Source organism: Nannospalax galili, unplaced genomic scaffold, assembly GCF_000622305.1.
Source record: "Nannospalax galili isolate Female #2095 unplaced genomic scaffold, S.galili_v1.0 scaffold286, whole genome shotgun sequence".
Lineage (NCBI taxonomy): Eukaryota > Metazoa > Chordata > Mammalia > Rodentia > Spalacidae > Nannospalax > Nannospalax galili.
In genome coordinates this window covers 1912643-1931001 of record NW_008359442.1, presented here as the reverse complement: position 1 = coordinate 1931001, position 18359 = coordinate 1912643, and the positions used below count along the sequence as shown (strand labels likewise).

General features: G+C 35.1%; 1 protein-coding gene across 2 annotated transcripts in view; it reads right to left on the bottom strand.

Moving 5' to 3' along the window:
- Positions 1–213: 213 nt before the first annotated feature.
- Ccdc88a (coiled-coil domain containing 88A) overlaps positions 214–18359 on the bottom strand; it is a 185010-nt gene continuing 166864 nt past the window's right edge. Inside the window, exons 24-33 of one of the 2 annotated variants that reach the window (XM_008823003.3) lie at positions 17782–17874; positions 17440–17654; positions 13556–13639; positions 12390–12590; positions 11751–11822; positions 10077–10157; positions 7323–7591; positions 6666–7125; positions 1738–1838; positions 214–1265 (exon numbers count right to left, since the gene is read on the bottom strand). In XM_008823003.3, coding sequence (XP_008821225.1) covers positions 1774–1838; positions 6666–7125; positions 7323–7591; positions 10077–10157; positions 11751–11822; positions 12390–12590; positions 13556–13639; positions 17440–17654; positions 17782–17874 — 1540 coding nt within the window. In that variant the 3' untranslated portion in view covers positions 214–1265; positions 1738–1773. Of the gene's footprint in view, positions 1266–1737; positions 1839–5359; positions 6576–6605; positions 7126–7322; positions 7592–10076; positions 10158–11750; positions 11823–12389; positions 12591–13555; positions 13640–17439; positions 17655–17781; positions 17875–18359 lie in introns of those variants that run through there. The other variant, XM_029558654.1, reaches the window with a different exon arrangement.

Below are 18359 nucleotides of genomic sequence, written 5' to 3'. Positions count from 1 at the left end.
AGAGCTGGTAATAAAAGCCTAAGAAGTATAGTGTTAAAATAAAAAATAGTATTTTCTCATTTCAAAAGAGTATTTGATTTCTATGTTAAATAATGAACTTGCCTTAATAAGCAGCAATGCATTTTTTTTGGACTTCATAAGAAAATAAAACTGTGATAGAAAACTGGTACTACCAAAACATTGATGTTTCCCTGGGTTAACTAAATCTGTTTCTTTTTTTTTTTTTGTGCTTCTTTCAAATGTTTAAGCTAACAAACATACAAATATTTCAAAATTACCTATAATAATTATCAACTCTAATGTATTATAAAGGACAAAAGCAGAAAAATTCTTAGTAATAAATGATAACCTTAATAGTAAATGAGTTCGTGGCAAAATGTAGATCGTAGAAAGTATTTACATTATTTTTACCATAAGAAAACTTCTTAAGCAATAATCAGCTCTCATGTTAAAAAAGCACACACATAACCCAATAGCAAAGAAATGAAATGAGTTAAAAATGTAATAGCTTTATCTTGGGAATGCTGTTTGCTGGAAAACCATCTTACTAAAAAAGGTTTCAGAAAAACACTTTTATCTTGGATCCATGTATGAATATTTAGCGCAGCTCAGTGGGGAATATGGGAATATTAATATCGTTACAATTTTTATAACTCCTAGACCTCCATTAAGAAATTTTCTGATGTATCTTATAAATGGATTTTCTTTTGCAGTGCATCCAAATAATTGGCTTTTAAAAAACAAAAATCAATGTACCAATACATGCAGTCTGCTAACGGAAAAAGGCTCTGACATGCCAAAACAATTTTCTCTTTATCTTGATATATAGCACATTCCACAAAATACTACAGCATTTAATTTAGATTTATACAACTAAATATAAATGGCTAGCTTTCAGGTAATACTTAGCAGAAGCATTAAGCAAACATGGATAAATTCATAAACAAATGTTGAAAGAAGTAGATTGTTCTTACATACTTGACCTTAAAACACTTGGTCCTTAGTGAGAGAATGTCCTTTATTCAGTAGAGCTTAATACATTGTATAAAGTCCTAAAACCTTCTAAACTTTTAGCAGTTGAATCCAGTAGGGCTCCTTGATTCAAGGAAGGAATGAAGTTTGTATTTCTTGCCTGCTCTATTCACGAAGGATGTGTTAAAAGTCTCCTTAAGGATTTTTTAAAAAATAGTTTCTATAGTTGCTAGGTGTCTTGTTACTTCAGAAATAAAGTCTTCATACTGAGAAACTGAAGGACACTTTTCTCTCTGTATTTAGTTGAAAGGTAGAAAGAAGAAAGAAAATATAAGAAAAGCTTGAAGATAAGAGGGATATAAACTATAGGGCAGCCACTATGAGAACAGCATGCACAGATGCAACACGGGAACGAGAAGTGACAGAAAACCAGAGACAACTTTTGAGTTGTTCTTCATAAAATAGTTATCTGGTCTATTCTTACCAAACTAGTAAGTTGTAGCCCCACAAAAAAGTTCCCATTATATACTGGTAAAATTAAATTTAAATTGAGAGAAAAATAGTTTTTAAAGGTTTGCTCCCCAAGCTGACAGGCAAAATCCTAAGGCAACCAACTAGTCTTTACTAGTAAGTAGGACAGAAAGCCAATGAATTCAGCAAGCAGTATTTAATCTGTTAATGCAATGTGCACTTGTTCTCATACTTAATTCGGTTAGTTTGTATAAATGAGACTAATCTCATTTACAGTTTAAGCAGTAAACTCACCACTTGGCCCACATGTCATGCAGTGGGGTAACTGAATTAGGAGCTTTGTTGCTCCCTAGACCTGCTTTTTGAATTTCTGCTTTCTTGTACTTTGTCCACATCTGCAGGAGAAAAGCATTTCATATTATTTAGTCAAATGTTAAACATCACACAATTCATGAAGATAAACTAAAGAGTTTTCATTAAGGCACAGAGAGAATTTGAAACTGGGAAAATTAGTAATCTGATAAATATCTCATTATGTGAGGACATACATATGCATATATATATTTTATATATTATATATATGTATTTTTATTTATAAGACAAGGTCCCCCTATAACCGCAGCTGGCCTGGAATTCACTATGTAGACCTTGCTAGCCTTGATCTCACAGAGATCTACCTGCCTCTGCCTCCTGAATGCTGGGATTAAGGTGTATGCCATCAGGCTGTTTGTGTATTTTAAAGCCATAAACAACAATTATAAAAGCTGTAACTATTTTAAAAGTCTTACAACAATTATACCCCCCCACTTAGTAAGTTTGCTAAATTGTCACCATTTACTTTTAAATAAAATTATTTATGTGTATGTGTGTATTGCCAGCATGTCGTGCAGGGCCTGCGGAGGGCAAAAGAGGCCATCAGATCCCCTGGAACTGGAATCATGGATGCTTGTTAGCTGCCATGTGGGTGCTGGGATTTGAACCCAGGTCTTCTGCAAGAACAGCCAGTGGTCTCTTTTTTTTTGTCTCTTTGAGACAGGGTCTCCCTGTAGCCCCAGCTGTCCTGGAACTATGTAGACCAGGATGGCCTTAAACTCACAGAGATCTGCCTGCCTCTGCCTCCCAAGTGCTGGGATTAAAGGCAAGCACCACCACGCCTGGCTAGCCAGTGTTCTTAACTGCTGAGCCATCTCTCCAGCCCATCACCATGTACTTTTAAGTCAACAAATAATCTTACAACACAACAGCAGAACACCCACATTGTATTATTTACTATGCACATGAGAGCTGAGGCATATTTTGCAAATAATATACCTATTTACAGTGGTTATAACTAAAATTGCTTTTCTCAGTCATATGGGTATAATTTGCTTTAAGCTACGTCAGAGTAAATAAAGTTATCAGTTTTATCATGTATAAAATGAGGACACAGCCCTTTGTGGAATTACAGGTCCCGGAGGTATCTTAAGTAGTGCAGCTGCCTGAGTCAGAGTTGCTCTTCTTAGACGGCTTCACTATTTTTATTTTTACCATTTATTTAAACTTTCACTTACAGAACTATTATGCTGTCATAAAACTCTTTTAGGGAACTCTGGTTCCATGTGATTACTAAGGGTTTTTTTTGTCATCTCCACACCACTAAAAATTTGATTCTGTGTGCTTGTAGAAATACAAGTAAGACACTAGTGTGGTTTTGGTGAAACTTTGATTTCATGATGTGACGTTTTCTAGAGGAAGTTAACCTGCAATCTCAGACAATCCTCAGGAAACACGAACACAGTATTTGTCTTACATGTACAATGTATAAGTACTTTTGAAAACATGCTATATATATATATCCATTAGGTAGGATATAAAATGAACCATATAGCTTTTAATATGGTATATGATTTTTATTGTATTTTGAACTGAGTTGATGAAATTTTAAAGTATTTTTAAATTACTTTTTATTTAAAAGTTTTTTATGTGAATTAGTGTCCTGCCTGCATGTAAGAATCAAACCTGGATCCTCTACAAGAGCAGCAATTGCTCTTAACATCTGGGCCATCTCTCCAGCCTCTTAAATTTTTTCTTATTACTATTATTTTATTTATGCATGTGTGTACACGCATATGAGTGTATGTAGGTGGAGGTCAGATGACAACTTGCAGGAGTTGGTTCTCTCCATCTTGTATTTGGGTGTGGAATTGAAGTCAAGCTGTTAGGCCTGGTGGCAGGTGCCTTTACTGCTGAGTCATCTTACCAATCCACAACATTTTAAATATAAAAAGTGTAATGGCCAAATTTATGTCCGAAAATTTATAGTTTTTGAAATAATCTTTGACTTGAATAGGGGAAAAATAACACTAAGTACATTTGTATCATATGTGGTCCATATCAATCTCAGCTATGTTTACCATACAGTTTTATTAGTAAGTTATGAAAACAGAAAAGGGAAAATATTAACACCAAAAATATTTGAAATATTAAGACTAGGCAAAAACTGATAGTACAAGATAATGATATCTGCTCGTGTATTAAGTATCTTAATTAGGTGGTACTAAAAATATGAAATATTTTTACTTGTGTTTATTTGATTACCTGTACCAGAATCATTTTTAGCTATAAGAGAAAAAAAAGCATGGTCAGCAATATGAATAGAAGGGGCCTACCCCATGAAGATCTTGTGAGTAAAAGAGGATACCTTAATTTACAAAGGATACAAGAATTTCATTGAGCAAAGATTCTCTGCAGATTTTTTTCCCTTTGATCCAGTATTGACAATAACAACTTAATGTAAAAAGAATAAATTAATAATTTCCTCTTTACTTAGAAAGCTACATATGGCCTCCTGTCTTAGGCTGAGTTATTATCAGTAATACTTAGGCCGAACCAAAATTATAAAAACATTCCATAGAAAAAATATCCTCTAAAATAAGTTAATCAGGATTACAGACTTTTAATATTCTGGGAAGATTCAAGATTAGCTGACCTTCTTTAGAGTGATCTGAATATCTAAAGATAATTTAAAAGTATATGAAACCGAAGTCTATTTGTAGATATTATCTGTCTCTTATGTAGGTTTTTTTTTTCAGTAGGCCCCAATCTGTTGGCAGCTGATTACTTCTGGGTGAGGAAGAGCTGATTTAAAGACTTAAGTCTTTTTGAAGCAGGGTCTCCCTGTAGCCCCAGCTGTCCTGGAACTCACTATGTAGACCAGGCTGGCCTTGAACTCACAGAGATCTGCCCGCCTCAGCCTCCCAAGTGCTGGGACTACAGGCATGTGCTACCATGCCCGGCAAGATTTTGTTTTTAATAAAAGAAATTTTAGAACTAAAAATAAATGCATACTTTGTTGTTTATAAGTTGTTTATAAGTCCTAATTTTCTACTTTCTTTCTTTTTTTTGGTGGTCTTTTTGAAACAGGGTTTCCCTGTAGCCTTAGCTGGCCTGGAACTCACTATGTAGACCAGGCTGGTCTTGAACTCACAAGAGATCTGCCTGCCTCTGCCTCCCAAGTGCTGGGACTCAGGCATGCGCCACCACACCCGGCTTACAGTGTATTAATTTTTAAAGAGTCTGCCTTAAGGACGTACTTATACAATTTAGTAATAATATTAATGACAGAAGTTAATTTTTTCATAATTAAAAAAACTTGCTATCCTTTTTGAATAGAAACAATAATACAAATCCCCAAGATATTGAGTGTGACTTGGTTTATTTCTCTTTGACTCATGTATTTAAAAAGTTGAAAATTTTAGCTGGGCATGAAGGTGGACGCATTTAGTCCCAGCACCTGGGAGGCAGAGGCAGGCAGATCTCTGTTGAGTTTGAGGCTAGCCTGGTCTACAAAGTAAATTCCAGGCCAGCTGGGGCTACAAGGAGACCCTGTCTCAAAAACACCAAAAGAAAAAAAAAAGTTGAAAATTTTTGTGTTAAAGGATTCCAAATAAATAGTCATCTTGAAGGAAAGTACTTAAGCTATTGTATTTATCAGATAAAGAACCGCACAAAGAAGAGAATTAAAATACAAATGCTCCTAGCCACTGGGTAAATCACATTTAAATATGATGGGAATTTCTAGGAGTAACACTACATTCATGAATAAACAATGTCTTAATGTGTACAATATTTAATAAACATGGGCATTAATTAAAATTAAGTTGAACTGTGATTTCTTTGCAAATAACAGGACAGAGAGCATATGCTAATTAAGTGACAAAAAGAAAATGACATTTTCAAAACCATACTTTCCTTATTAATACTATACATGTGCAATATGGAGTGCACATTCTGGAAAATAAGAAAGTAGAGGGAGGAGGGCAGGGGCAGGAAGAGAGCAAATGAACACTTTCAGAAGCAACAAAACAAATGATTTGGATATACCTTCTTGGTAACAGAACATGCAACTATTCTAACATGCTTCTAGATAACAAAGCAATGTTTTATCAAGTGACAAAAGATATGAAAAAGGAACAGTATGGTTGAGGTTTTTAAAGGCATGCAAAAATGTACAATGTAATTAATATTCCATGCAGACTTTGGTGTGGTTACACATTCATGTTTATATACATCCCTTTGTATACAGTTGAAAGTCTATGTAACAATCTTAAAGTAAAACTATAAATCTAGCCAAATGATACTTTTCAATAGAGCTCTTTAAATCAGAAAGAGAAGCGCAATATATGGTAAATGACATCAATATATTATGCAGTTTGATCACACACAACCATATTCATACCAAACAGTTTGATTATCCTCTGAAACCAATAATGCAGACTCTCTGTCATCAAGATAGAGGCATGCAGGAGTGATACGATTATTGCTATCTACAGAGGACTGTGGGTTACTATTACTAGAATTCTGACTATCAGAAAACTGTTCATTATCTTTACCCAATGAGGTTTCTACCTCTGGCTGGTCAGTTATTCTGGTAAGTGACTTGGGAGGTAACCCACTTATGTTACTAACTAATTTTGTGTTCAGGGATAGAAATGGCTGAGATGAATGAACCACAGTAAATGACCCTATGTTATCTTTACTTGATATTCCAAATGCATCATTAGACATTTTGACAGTGGCAAAAGTTTGGCTTAGAAAATATGATCTTTCTGTTCTTGAGTTTCTGGCCTGGGCATAAAGAGACTCAGGCATATCTGTAGCTAAATCATTCTGGGCATGAGAACCTACAGCATATGTTGGAGTATGAAGTGCATGAGAGGACCACTGCTGTAAATGGTACTCACTAGATGTTGCAGTGATGTTGCTATCAGCAGTAGGCGGTGGTGCATCAACTGACACAGGCAGTCTACTGTCCTTGGTCAAAAAATCATGGATGCTTGTCCTTCGTGTTGTTCCTTCAGCAGTAGAAATCACACTACTTGCACGAGGTAAAGTGGCATAAGGATTGCTATCTTTTGATTGTCGTGACAGAGAGGTTTCTTTTACTATTTTTATTTTTCCTTGAGTGCCTGGTGTAGGTTTCCCTGCGGAACTAATGAAGTAGGCATCTTCAGTCTTTCGAGGACCAGGTTTCACAAATTCAGGCTTAGTTGTCCGTCTATCATAGAAGTCCCCTGGGGTTTTTCCACTTACTGACCTGGCCAGGGCACAGCTAATTGGCTTGTCTTTTCCCAGAAAGTCAGAAGAGACAGACAAACTTTTCATTACTTCATCTAAAAGATTCTCTTGACTTGAGGACTTCAACTGTTTAAGAAAACAACAATACAGATTAGTGAATCTATAGCCATGTTTAGAATTCCCAGATATATCACACTATATACTTAGAGAGTTGATGGTATCTCATAACACTCTGTATTATTTTTTTTTTAAAAGCTCTAAAGTTCATTCACAAGACTTTAGTGCTATTCATTTAAATTAAGGTCACCATATATAAAACTAACCTGTATTGAGGTAAGCTTGTTGCTTTCTTCCAAGAACTGTTGTAGAGTAACAACTTCACTTCCAGGGGAACCAGTTTTAATCTTGTGATGTGCTCGACTTTCTAGTGTTTCAGGCATTTTGTGCTGGAGCACAGGACTTGACCTGGTCTGCCTTTTCAGGTACTGGATTGGACTGCTACCACTGCTGGACCAAGCCTCATGATCATGAAGCAGGCTAAATTCCCCACTGCTGTGGCTTTGTGGCCTGCTTTGGTTATGAACTGCACCTGCTTTTGGAGTAAATGCTATATTGAGACTTCAAAAATAGAAATGAGATTAATACTATGTAATATTGTCAACTGGGCTTGATTCCATTAGTAGCCAAACTTCAAACTTTATTTAGAATGCTCATTATCAGCCTAGCAACTGGATGCCGGAACTTTTTTATTTTGTTAAACTGACAAACTATAAATTGACAAAAAAAAAAAATACTGGAAGTTCTATAATACATTTTTATCACCATACTCAAGCCTAAGGAAAGTCACATTTTAAGGAAAGTCACATTTTATAAAGCAATCAGTATGCTAAATATACTAAAGACTAAATGAAAGAATAAATTGAGTGATAAATATTAAAAATTCAGGTTTAAATTAACTGTAAAATAACTTACAATACAGAACAAGAACATGGTAAGAATTTAAAATTTCAGAATGTTAAAACCCAAAACTTTAAAATGAAAAAAAATCAATTCTTTGCTTTGATAAAGTCTCAATTACTTGTAATTCTAAGGTTATACTAAATGAACTAAAACATTTAAATAGCACACATGAAAGAGAAGTCAAATGGAAGCATGAAGCAATTAGACAATTCCAGGAAAAATATGTAATAAAGTATGTATATATGTATGCATGTACATATGTATGTACATAAATCAGACAGAGTATCACTGTATGACCTAGGCTGGTTTGGAACTTGTTATGTAGTTTAGGCTGCCCTAGAACTTGCAATCCTCCTGCTTTGGCTTTCCAAATGCTGGGATTATAGGGACATAAGCACTATCTTGGCTTATTCTTTCTTATGCCTGAATGATCTGGCTGACTCTGATTCCCACTGTTAGTGTGTTACCATAAATCCACTTTAAAAGACTCAGCTGAGGTTGAATTATATATAGAATAGACATCAGTTCTGGAATAAGGGTCCTTAAAAAATCTATGATATTCATTATATTAATTTGACCAATGGTAAACTATATATCAAGAAAGGGGTATCATCATAAAGAGTAAGGGGTCATGGGAGAATTGTCTAAAACACTTTTCAGTATTTTGCAGAAATAAGATTTTCTTAAATTTTCAAATTAGAAGAAATTCTTCATATTCTTAGCCTTTTTAAATTAAATGATTTACAAAATGAAGAATTAATCCCCCTCAATATCATGTATTTTAGATCACTCTAAAGTCATAACATTAATCATAAAATTATGACTGAGACAAATGCATTCATTATAATTTATCAATTCTAGACTATAGAGAATAACTATAAAAGATTGGTTAAACAAGTCCAGAATGTGAAAAGGCAATATATTTTAAGGAAAAAAGTATTAGTTGAGGTTTCCAGTATCTACATAAAAACCTCACCTTGGAATATATTAAAACATTAAGGAAAAGGAATTTTTTAAAAACATTTTTATTTTATGTGTATGCATGTTTTGCCTGCATGTAGGTAAGTGCACCCGTGTCATGCAATGTGCCCGTGGAGGACAGAAGAGACCATTTGATCCTCTGGAACTGGAGTTATGGACAGTTGTTAGCTGCCATGTGGGTGCTGGGATATGAACCCGGGTCTTCTCTAAGAACAGTCTGTGTTCTTAACTGCTAAACCATCTCTCCAGTCCAGGAAAAGGAATATTGAAATAATTTTATGAGCCATATGGACATTCATACTTTTCTGTTGTTATTTTTTGTTATTTTTTTCTTTTTTAAGACAAGAGTCTCCCTGTAGCCCCAGCTGCCCTGGAACTCCCTATATAGACCAGGCTGGCCTCCATCTCACAGACCTGCCTCTACCTTCTGAGTAGTGGGAACAAATTTCTTATGCAACATACATAATTGCTTCTCAAAATTAAAAAAAATCTTAGCCGGGAGTGGTGGCGCACACCTTTAATCCCACCACTTGGGACGCAGAGGCAGGTGGATCTCTGTGAGTTCGAGGCCAGCCTGGTCTACGTAGCGAGTTCCAGGCCAGCTTGGGCTACAGGGAGACCTTGTCTCAAAAATACAAAAAAAATTTCTCATTTTGTGACCAAGCTAAAAGTATTTCTGAAATATAAACAATCCAAGTTTAATGCACATACATCAAGAAAAAATTAAGGACAACTATTTAAATGTCAAAAGAAAATGTTGTAAAATAACAACACACGAGTAGTTCTGAAGTACAAAAAACAGTGAAGACAATTTTACCCATAAAAACGAAGAACTGAAACCAAAAGACTGCTCCTGTTTTCACATTTGTACACATTGAATACATTTGTATTACAATGTAAAAAGTGCAAGTGTTCCAAACAACTATGTATCACACACACAGGATTTGGAATTTACACTTCATCTCCAGACACTTATCCCATTCCCAGCTTTTTCTTCTCTGGATCTGAACTGAACTCAGGCAGTGCCTTATTCATGCTAAGCAGGTGCTCTACCACTGTACCCCATCTATCTCTCTCCTCCTTAAATGTTACTGGAAACTGTATGGAGCACATAAATAAATCCACCTACAGCATACCTTTGATTTCATGGAGTGAAGCATTATTATTGCTATTACTAGTGGATGTTCTGCCACTATCAAGGCTGGCTGGTCTTGAAGCTAAATGAAAAAACCAGGAGACAGTGTGATGAAACTTCCATGTGATAACTCTGCATTTTACATTCTGATCACAGAATGCTTTGAAGAAGCAACCATGCATACTCTCCCACAATGGGCATGCATACAGGCAGGTAAGTCTTACAGATTGGAAACAAAGACATTTTTTGATGGTTCAGTAAGACACTTTAGAACTGGACACTTCTGGAATAATGGCTGAGATTAAATGAGAGGGGAAGGAAGGAAGGAAGGAAGAAAAGAAGAAAGGGGATGAGAGGTGGGAAAAAATCACATTTGTATTTGAAAAATGATTTCCGGATGGATGCCATAATTATTTTTTAATTGAATAGAATGTTCCCATAGTCCCCACCAAATGTTAGTGATTAGGTAACAGATCAGACAAGGACTCTACACACTTCACAGATGGCATGAAGTGGAGGAATATGACAGTTAGTTTCCTATAAACTTAAAGCTTCTATGTACGGAACTGGAGAGATGGCTTGGTGGTTAAGAGCACTTGCTGTTACTGCAGAGGACCCAGGTTCAGTTCCCAGCACCCACATAGAGGCTCATGATAGCCTGTAACTTCAATGCCAGGGAATGACACCCTCTTCTGACCTCTGCGAGCACTGTGTGCATATGGTGCATCTACATACATACAGGAAAAATACTCAAATGCAATGCATGACATAAAAATAAATCCTTTATATTGTGTGTGTGTGGGGGGGGAGGTGCGGGCGTGCGCGCATGCGCATGAATGCAAAAGCATATGTACATGTGGGGAGATCAGAGGACGACTTTGTGAAGTTGTTCTCTCCATCCACCTTTATGAGAGTTGCAGGCAACCTTAGGCTGCTGGGCTTGCATTGCAAGTGCCTTTACCCAATGAGCCATGTCGCCCACTCCTAATAGTCTGTATTTCTCTCTCTCTCTCTTTTTTTTTTTTTTTGGTTTTTTTGAGACAGGGTCTTTCCTGTAGTCCCAGCTGTCCTGGAACTCACTATGTAGACCAGGCTGGTCTTGAACTCACAGAGATCTGCCTTCTGAGTGCTGGGATTAAAGGTACACGCCACCACACCCAGCTCTATATTCTTATCTGTACACAGGAAGCCGTACAGTCAACACTGCCCCATACTATGTCTTAAAGACCTGCTTATGAAATTCCCTTCAGTATGTTATCTATTTGCTAATAATAATTTCATTTGGTAGAATGTGATTTTCCAAATAGGAAGCTAATAAACTAAAATAGTACTGTAGGAAGTTTGGCTCTTTATGTTCATCTTTTATCCAATTAAGTATTTAAAAAAATCAACAGTAAAATGCAACTCGTAATTAATTAGCAAAATTACCTCTGAGGATTGTACAGGCATACTTTATAAACGACCTTGATTAAAAAAGAGAACACTCGGATGAAACAGTAATTTTAACAGGGACAAAAGGGAATATTAGATTTGAAGAAATGGAAAGAGTAACTAAGAGATGCAGGATAGAGAACACATGCTTGCTGGCAAGGTCACATTCACCTATTCAGTGCAAGAATCTAGCATTCTCATTCAGTATTTAATATGTACTCTCTAATTTAAGTTCATAGCTTACCATGAACTCTCGATCCCGTACTAGAATCATCACTAATACCTTGTGGACTTACGTCTTCAAAGGATGTAGTATCTACACGAAATAGCAAAATGGATATAAACACATTTTGTTATAAAACAATTTCATTATAATATTTACAGAGTATAGAAATTCTTTTTCAGTCACACATATATATCTTGATTCAATGTATTCACAAACTCAGCCAAAAACTGGAACTAGAAGAAAAGAGTAGCTCTGATGAGAACTGTCTTGCTTACGGAAAACTAGAAGCAATAAAACAATCTCCCTTGTGACTCTGGAAAGCAAGCAAAAATTTGGATTGTTTCATGTGGCTCTCTGAAGTTGTAGTGCTTTCATGTTTTAGAGAAAACATACCATTCCCTTATTTCTTCTAATCTTTTACCTGTTTTACTTCTTCATTTCTTATAAGTTGACTATGAGAGAAGGCCTAGCAAAGATTTTAATTATTTATGTAATATCTTAAAATTATGAAATAACTTGAAAGTTTCCCCAAATCAAATCCAGATCTTGGCTTATAATTATTTCAAGTTATTTGGAAAAAAGTGCACAGGGAAGTCAAATTAAAATTCCCGTTGCCAACAGTTACACACCACAGTGCAAAGAGCAGACGACCTATACCTTTATTATTAACCAACTGCTTGGGTCGGAAGCCTGCAGAGGAGTTGCCAGTTGAAAAGTTGATAGCTGTAGTAGAGAAGGCCATAGCTCCCAATTCTTTTCTCCTTTTACCCGTGGAAATATCATCAGGAACCTCCAAATTCTCAGTACTACCTGTCCACTGTCCTGCTAGGACCATGGACTGCACCAGGTCATTCATGGCTGGGATGCAAATGAAAGCAAATGAATCAGCATGGTTAATGTATTTGCTCTTCTCTTTTGTATTATAAATAATCTGGTTTTAGTGTGAATTAATGCAAATGGACTTAAAAACTGTAACTACAGGCCATTTGAGTTAAGACATGCATTCAGCTGAATGAAATGGGGTCAAGAGCTGATAAATTTCAATACTTTTATCCCCTCCCCACCCCCCTTAAAAGACAGAAATGAATTTTACTCTGTACAATTGCCATGCTTTTGTGCTGTGATATACAATACATTAGAAGCCTTTATAATGTTGTTTTGTGATGACAAAAATGAAATGAATTAAGATGGAGAGCAATTTCTACATAGTATCATTGAAAATGAAAGAGTCCTTGGTCAGAGCAGGTTACTGAATAAATTCTTCATTTTTATATATCCAATAAATATACCATTGAATAAAAAACCTGAAAGAGATACTCAGAGTAACAGACATTTAATGTGATTATATAATTACCCACTTAAAAAAGAAAACCGAGATTTATATAAAGAATGACAAACATTTTCAAAGGTGATAGGCCATTTCATTTATTTATTTATTTATTTAGGTTAAGGAAATAAATTCCTAATGCTAAAGGGTTTGTTATGTTTTTCTTAAATAAATTTCTTTGGGGAAAATTTTGTATGGCATATAGAATTAAGGCCTTTTTTTTTTTTTTTTTGCCAGCTTTAAGAAAGCACTGGAAATTTACAAGTATTATTACATGTGTTACTAAACATATGCATGTATATGTATCAGGAGTATACATATTATAATGCAAATTCAGTGCTATCTTTGAAAAAATATTCTTCCAGCTCCTTGTATTAAAGGAAGACTGCACTTTGTAAAGTAGGAATTAGCACAGTCCAGAGAAAAGTTAGTGAAAAATTAGTGATGGAAGCCAGTGTAGTCATTTGAAAGAAGCTGAACTGTCATAAAGTCTTACACATGGAACGACGGTAGCAGGCCTTCACTTTGTCTTTATCCTTCGGTCTGTTCCTCAAAAAGGGCAGTCTTTTCAGTGCAACCACTTTAATGTCAGAGCATGAGGAAAAACAGAAACAGGGAAATGAAAGAAAAAAAGGGAGAAGAACAGATGGGAGTTAAATGTTGAAATTAAGGACAGAAATGAATGTTTGAGTTTCAGCTATGTATGCTATATTAAAACTAAAGTTCTCATGCTGCTGAGTGACAATGAATAGGAAACATGTACTTTGATACTTTAAATACTTGGAAAAGCACTGAAGACAATGGTGAGGAACACACACTGGCTACAGTCCTGTAAAAACAGGACTTACTAGAATGACTTAGGGAGAGACCAAACTTCCTAGTTAAATTATAAAAGTAAACATAAAATTAGGTGATTGGTGGTTCATACTATAAATGATAAAAGTGCATAAGGTCCATAGAATCTATTTTCCACAAATTTTTTAAGTTAAAAATTATTTTGAAAACAGTTTAGGAAAATGCATCCTATCATAGTGTCTTAGCAATATATGTGTGCATGTATCTACATATGCATACAGATAACACATAAACATCAAACAAAATTAGGGTGCTATTTAAAGCAAAATAAGCCTACTTTAAAAAGAATCACCTTAAAATTTTTACTAATCTCCCAAACTTTAATAAGGAAAACATCGGTTTAAATTGGAGTCTAAATGCATTCTTTAGCAGCACCATGGAAATACACATTCTTTCAACCAAAGTCTTTCTAAAAATAAAACAGCCATTATATTAAGCTCATTTTACAAAAAGTTGGTTGAGAGAAAGAAGAAAAAAAAGAATAGCTTGGCAGCAGTAGTACGTGTTAGCACTAACTAAGCTCTGAAAAAGCTAAAGTACCCCCAAAGCAAGCAAAATGAGAAAAAAAATATTTTTCTTTTCTTTTTGAGGTGGGGTCTCATTATGTAGCCTATGGCTGGCCTGGCCCTGTGTAGACCAGGCTAGCCTTGAACTCACAGAGATCCACCTGTCTCTGCCTTCCAAGTATTGGGATTAAAGTCATTCACCACCAAGCCTGGCTTAAAAATATTCTGAAGGCCCTTTGGGTGAAATTTATGGGAGGAGAAAAAAAAAAAAAAAATCAAAGGAAGCACTCTGTAAAAAAAAATTGTTAAGGATTATCACTCAAGTATAGGAATCATTATAACAAAAATTAAGCTATACCTTAGTAAAATTTAATATACATAGCCTTAAAAACTATGTTCTTAGAAGGTCTTCACATTATCTTGTAAATAAAGTTCTTTTGATAACTTTGGTAAGTACTCATTAAAGAGGGCACAACTGACATACAGCTTTTTAACTTGTTTGGCTGCTGTAAAGAAAAGTCAAGATTCACTTAAGCTTTTTAATTTGACCTATATCTCTTCATGCTTGGTAAACACAGTTTTTTTTAATGATCAAAAAAAAAAAGAACTGAAATCAATGTAAAAATGGACACATGCACATGTCATGTTACATACTTTTCTTTTTTTTTCCTTTTTCTGTTTTCAGCTGTTTTTCAAAGACTGCTTTACTGATATGACAGACAGACATTCTTCCAAAATGGACAGAATAAAAATAATTTAAAAATTTCCAGGGATATGATTCTTCTCATGTCACTTAAGTTTGGTGACACACAATATTCTTTTCTTGAATCATAGTTAAATTAAGTGAACATCAATATAGTTGGGTTTTACGTTCATTTAAAAAAATTCTAAAGCTGAACTGTAGGAAAGGAGAATATTTTTTCCTTCTGATTCCTATTTTTTAACATATTTTTATGTGTATGGGTGTTTTGTATGCATGAAGTGCACCATGTTGTTCAATGCCCATGGAGGCCATAAGAGGGTGTTTGGTTCCTTGGAACTGGAGTTATATAGATGGTTGTTAGCCACCATGTGGGTGCTAAGATTGAACCCGGGCCCTCTGCAAAAGCAGCTGATGCTCTTAACCGCTGAGCCATCTCTCCAGCCCTGCTTCCTTCTGATTCTTATCCTGAATGTTTCAGGACAGAGTAAAATGACTGACTTTAAAGTCAAACAACATGATGTCAAAAAAGAATGTTGTGTTTTCACTGTATGCTCAAATACCTATATTATCTTGTTAAAAGTTTAAAAAAAAGTTAAGTGCACACGTTAGAATTTCTTAACAGGATATAAGATCTTTTGAGACAGGATCTCCCTGTAGTTCCAGATGACCTGGAACTTGCTATATAGATCAGGTTGGCCTCTGATCCACCTGCCTTTGCCTCTGCCTCCCAAGGGCTGTGGTTAAAGGCATGTGCTACCACACCTGGATAAGGTATTTTTGTAAATTAAGGTATCAAAAAACTACCTATCAGCCACCTTTAAGGAAAACTTGATGACAGCAAGAGATTTGGAGTAATAAAAGGATCAGAATTGTATTGTTTTCTAGAGACTCTTACATATACACTATGTATGTATCTATTTTTTTCTTTGTTATCACTTATTCTCTAGGCTGCAATATCTAGACCCTGAATATATATGAGTAACTTTCTACAACCTAAAATACCACCTTTTTCCAGAGATAATTCACCTAAGACTAAAACACTGCACCATTTTAAAAAGTATTTTGAGAGCCACCCATGTGTACAGTCTATTTCTGAGGAAGCAGCAGCTGCTTTTGCTTGCTATTTATTTATAAAGACTGTATTTTGTTTGTTTGAGATAGGATCTCATGTAGCCCAGGATGTCCTTGAACTTACTAAAAGCAGAAGATGTCCTTGAACTCCTGATCCTGCTGCTTCTATTTCCCCGGTGCTGAGATTACAGGTGAGCATTACCACAGCAGGCTGTGTGTGTTTTAAAATTAAGTGACACTTTGGTGATATGATCCTTCTAGTATCTAGTTCTCATGTATTTTATGAAAACACTGACAGTCAACTTTGTGGACATCTTCAAAGGGCTTAGTATTGAAATATTTTCTCAACATATACCTTTTTAAGCTTTTACTTTGATCTTGCTATTTAGTTAAAAAGCACACTAGCAATGAAATAAAAGGCTATAAATTGTATAGGGCATGTTATGTGGTACTTCTAAGTCTGTAATAAATACTTATCAACAAGTTTATACACTTACATTTTCCATCTTTATTTTACTTTAACAAAAACTTTATAGCAAGTATCCCTCAACAATTTTTACTTATTTCTTGGTCTTTTTGAGACAGGGTCTCCGTGTAGCTCCAGCTAGCCTGCAACTATGTAGACCAGGCTGGCCTTGAATGCACAGAGATCCACCTACCTCTCCTGAGTGCTGGGATTAAAGGCGTGCACCATCACCCCTGGCTCCCTCAATAATTTTTAAAATCTTCAGTTATTTCTAAATAGTTCTGGATCACCTCTTCAAATTTATATTTACTTTTCCTTTTCTTCCCCCAATGTGGTAACTTTATTCCCATTTGATACTATCAAAGTATATGAATAAAAAATCTCATTATAAAATGCCTTATTTTAAGTTGTAGATATTAATAAAATACAATCTTATTCCTATTTCTTACTCTTCATACTTCTCTGTAAAGTATAAAACACAAGTAAAGGCCTGCTGCCTATTTTAACAGAACCTTCAAGGGGCACAGGAAGCCTAGCTCTTATTTCAATTTTCTCTTTTACAGTATTTTACATCTCTAGCCAAGTGATATGTTTGTGTATGGTACATGTTAGAAAACTGTGTGGTTATATACTACTGTAGTATGTAAATAACTTTATAATCATATAAAATTAAAATGTCATTTATCAAATCAAAGGACTGCTGGAAGTTTTTTTTAAAAGGAGAATTCTTTGGACAGGATTCTAAATCAGTACTATATTTTAAGCATTTAAGCACTCACTGCTGCTTTTCTTGGTCCCCAAGGTTTGGCCATCTTCTAAAGAGTTTGACCCTACTGAAGAACTATCTTGACTATCTTGATGGGGCAGTTGAAGAAATCCCTCACTGGAGTCTGAGCGGGTGGGTGTCAATGTTAAAGATTTCTGACGTTCCCGATTAATGTCTTTCTTTGACTTTATCAATTTTCTCATTTTCAGAGTAATCCAGTTGCCTCTCCTAATAGAATTAAAAAAAAATTCTTAGTCTAAAATTCAACATGTAATCCTCACAAAATTATAAATCTTCACAATACTAGAAATAAGGTGTTTTTCAAAATAAGATTATAAAATTTGATTAGTGGTACCTTCTAGGAGGAGATGGGTCATAAAATTTGTATTGATCCATAATTTTCTCTTCTAATTTTTCTTTCTGTCGTCTCAATTCATTTAACTTATCACTATAAAAAGAAAATAAGACTTCAGAATATGCATGTTTATAAGCTATCAATAACATTGAATGATTTTATGATGATGACCTCACTTCTTTCCAGAACATGAACATAAACAGATACAGGTGCATTACTGACAAATAAGACCTAGTTAGGAAGCAACAATGGGGTTTTTCCATATTGCTCCTTTTCTTTACGTTCACTTAAATAAGGGGATATGGATTTTTAAGTGTCAGTTCTTCAACAGAATTTGTTAGAAAAAAATTTTCTGTATTACAACCACACCATACAATTACCTCAACATCTTTTTTTAATAATAAAAAGTTTTAAATAAATACTATACCAGGTCGGGTGTGGTAGTGCATGCCTTTAGTCCTAGCACTCAGGAGGCAGAGGCAGAGGCAGGCAGCTCTCTGTGAGATCAAGGCCAGCCTGGTCTACATGGTAAGTTCCAGACCAGAGGGGCTACAGGGAGACCCTGTCTCAAAACAGAC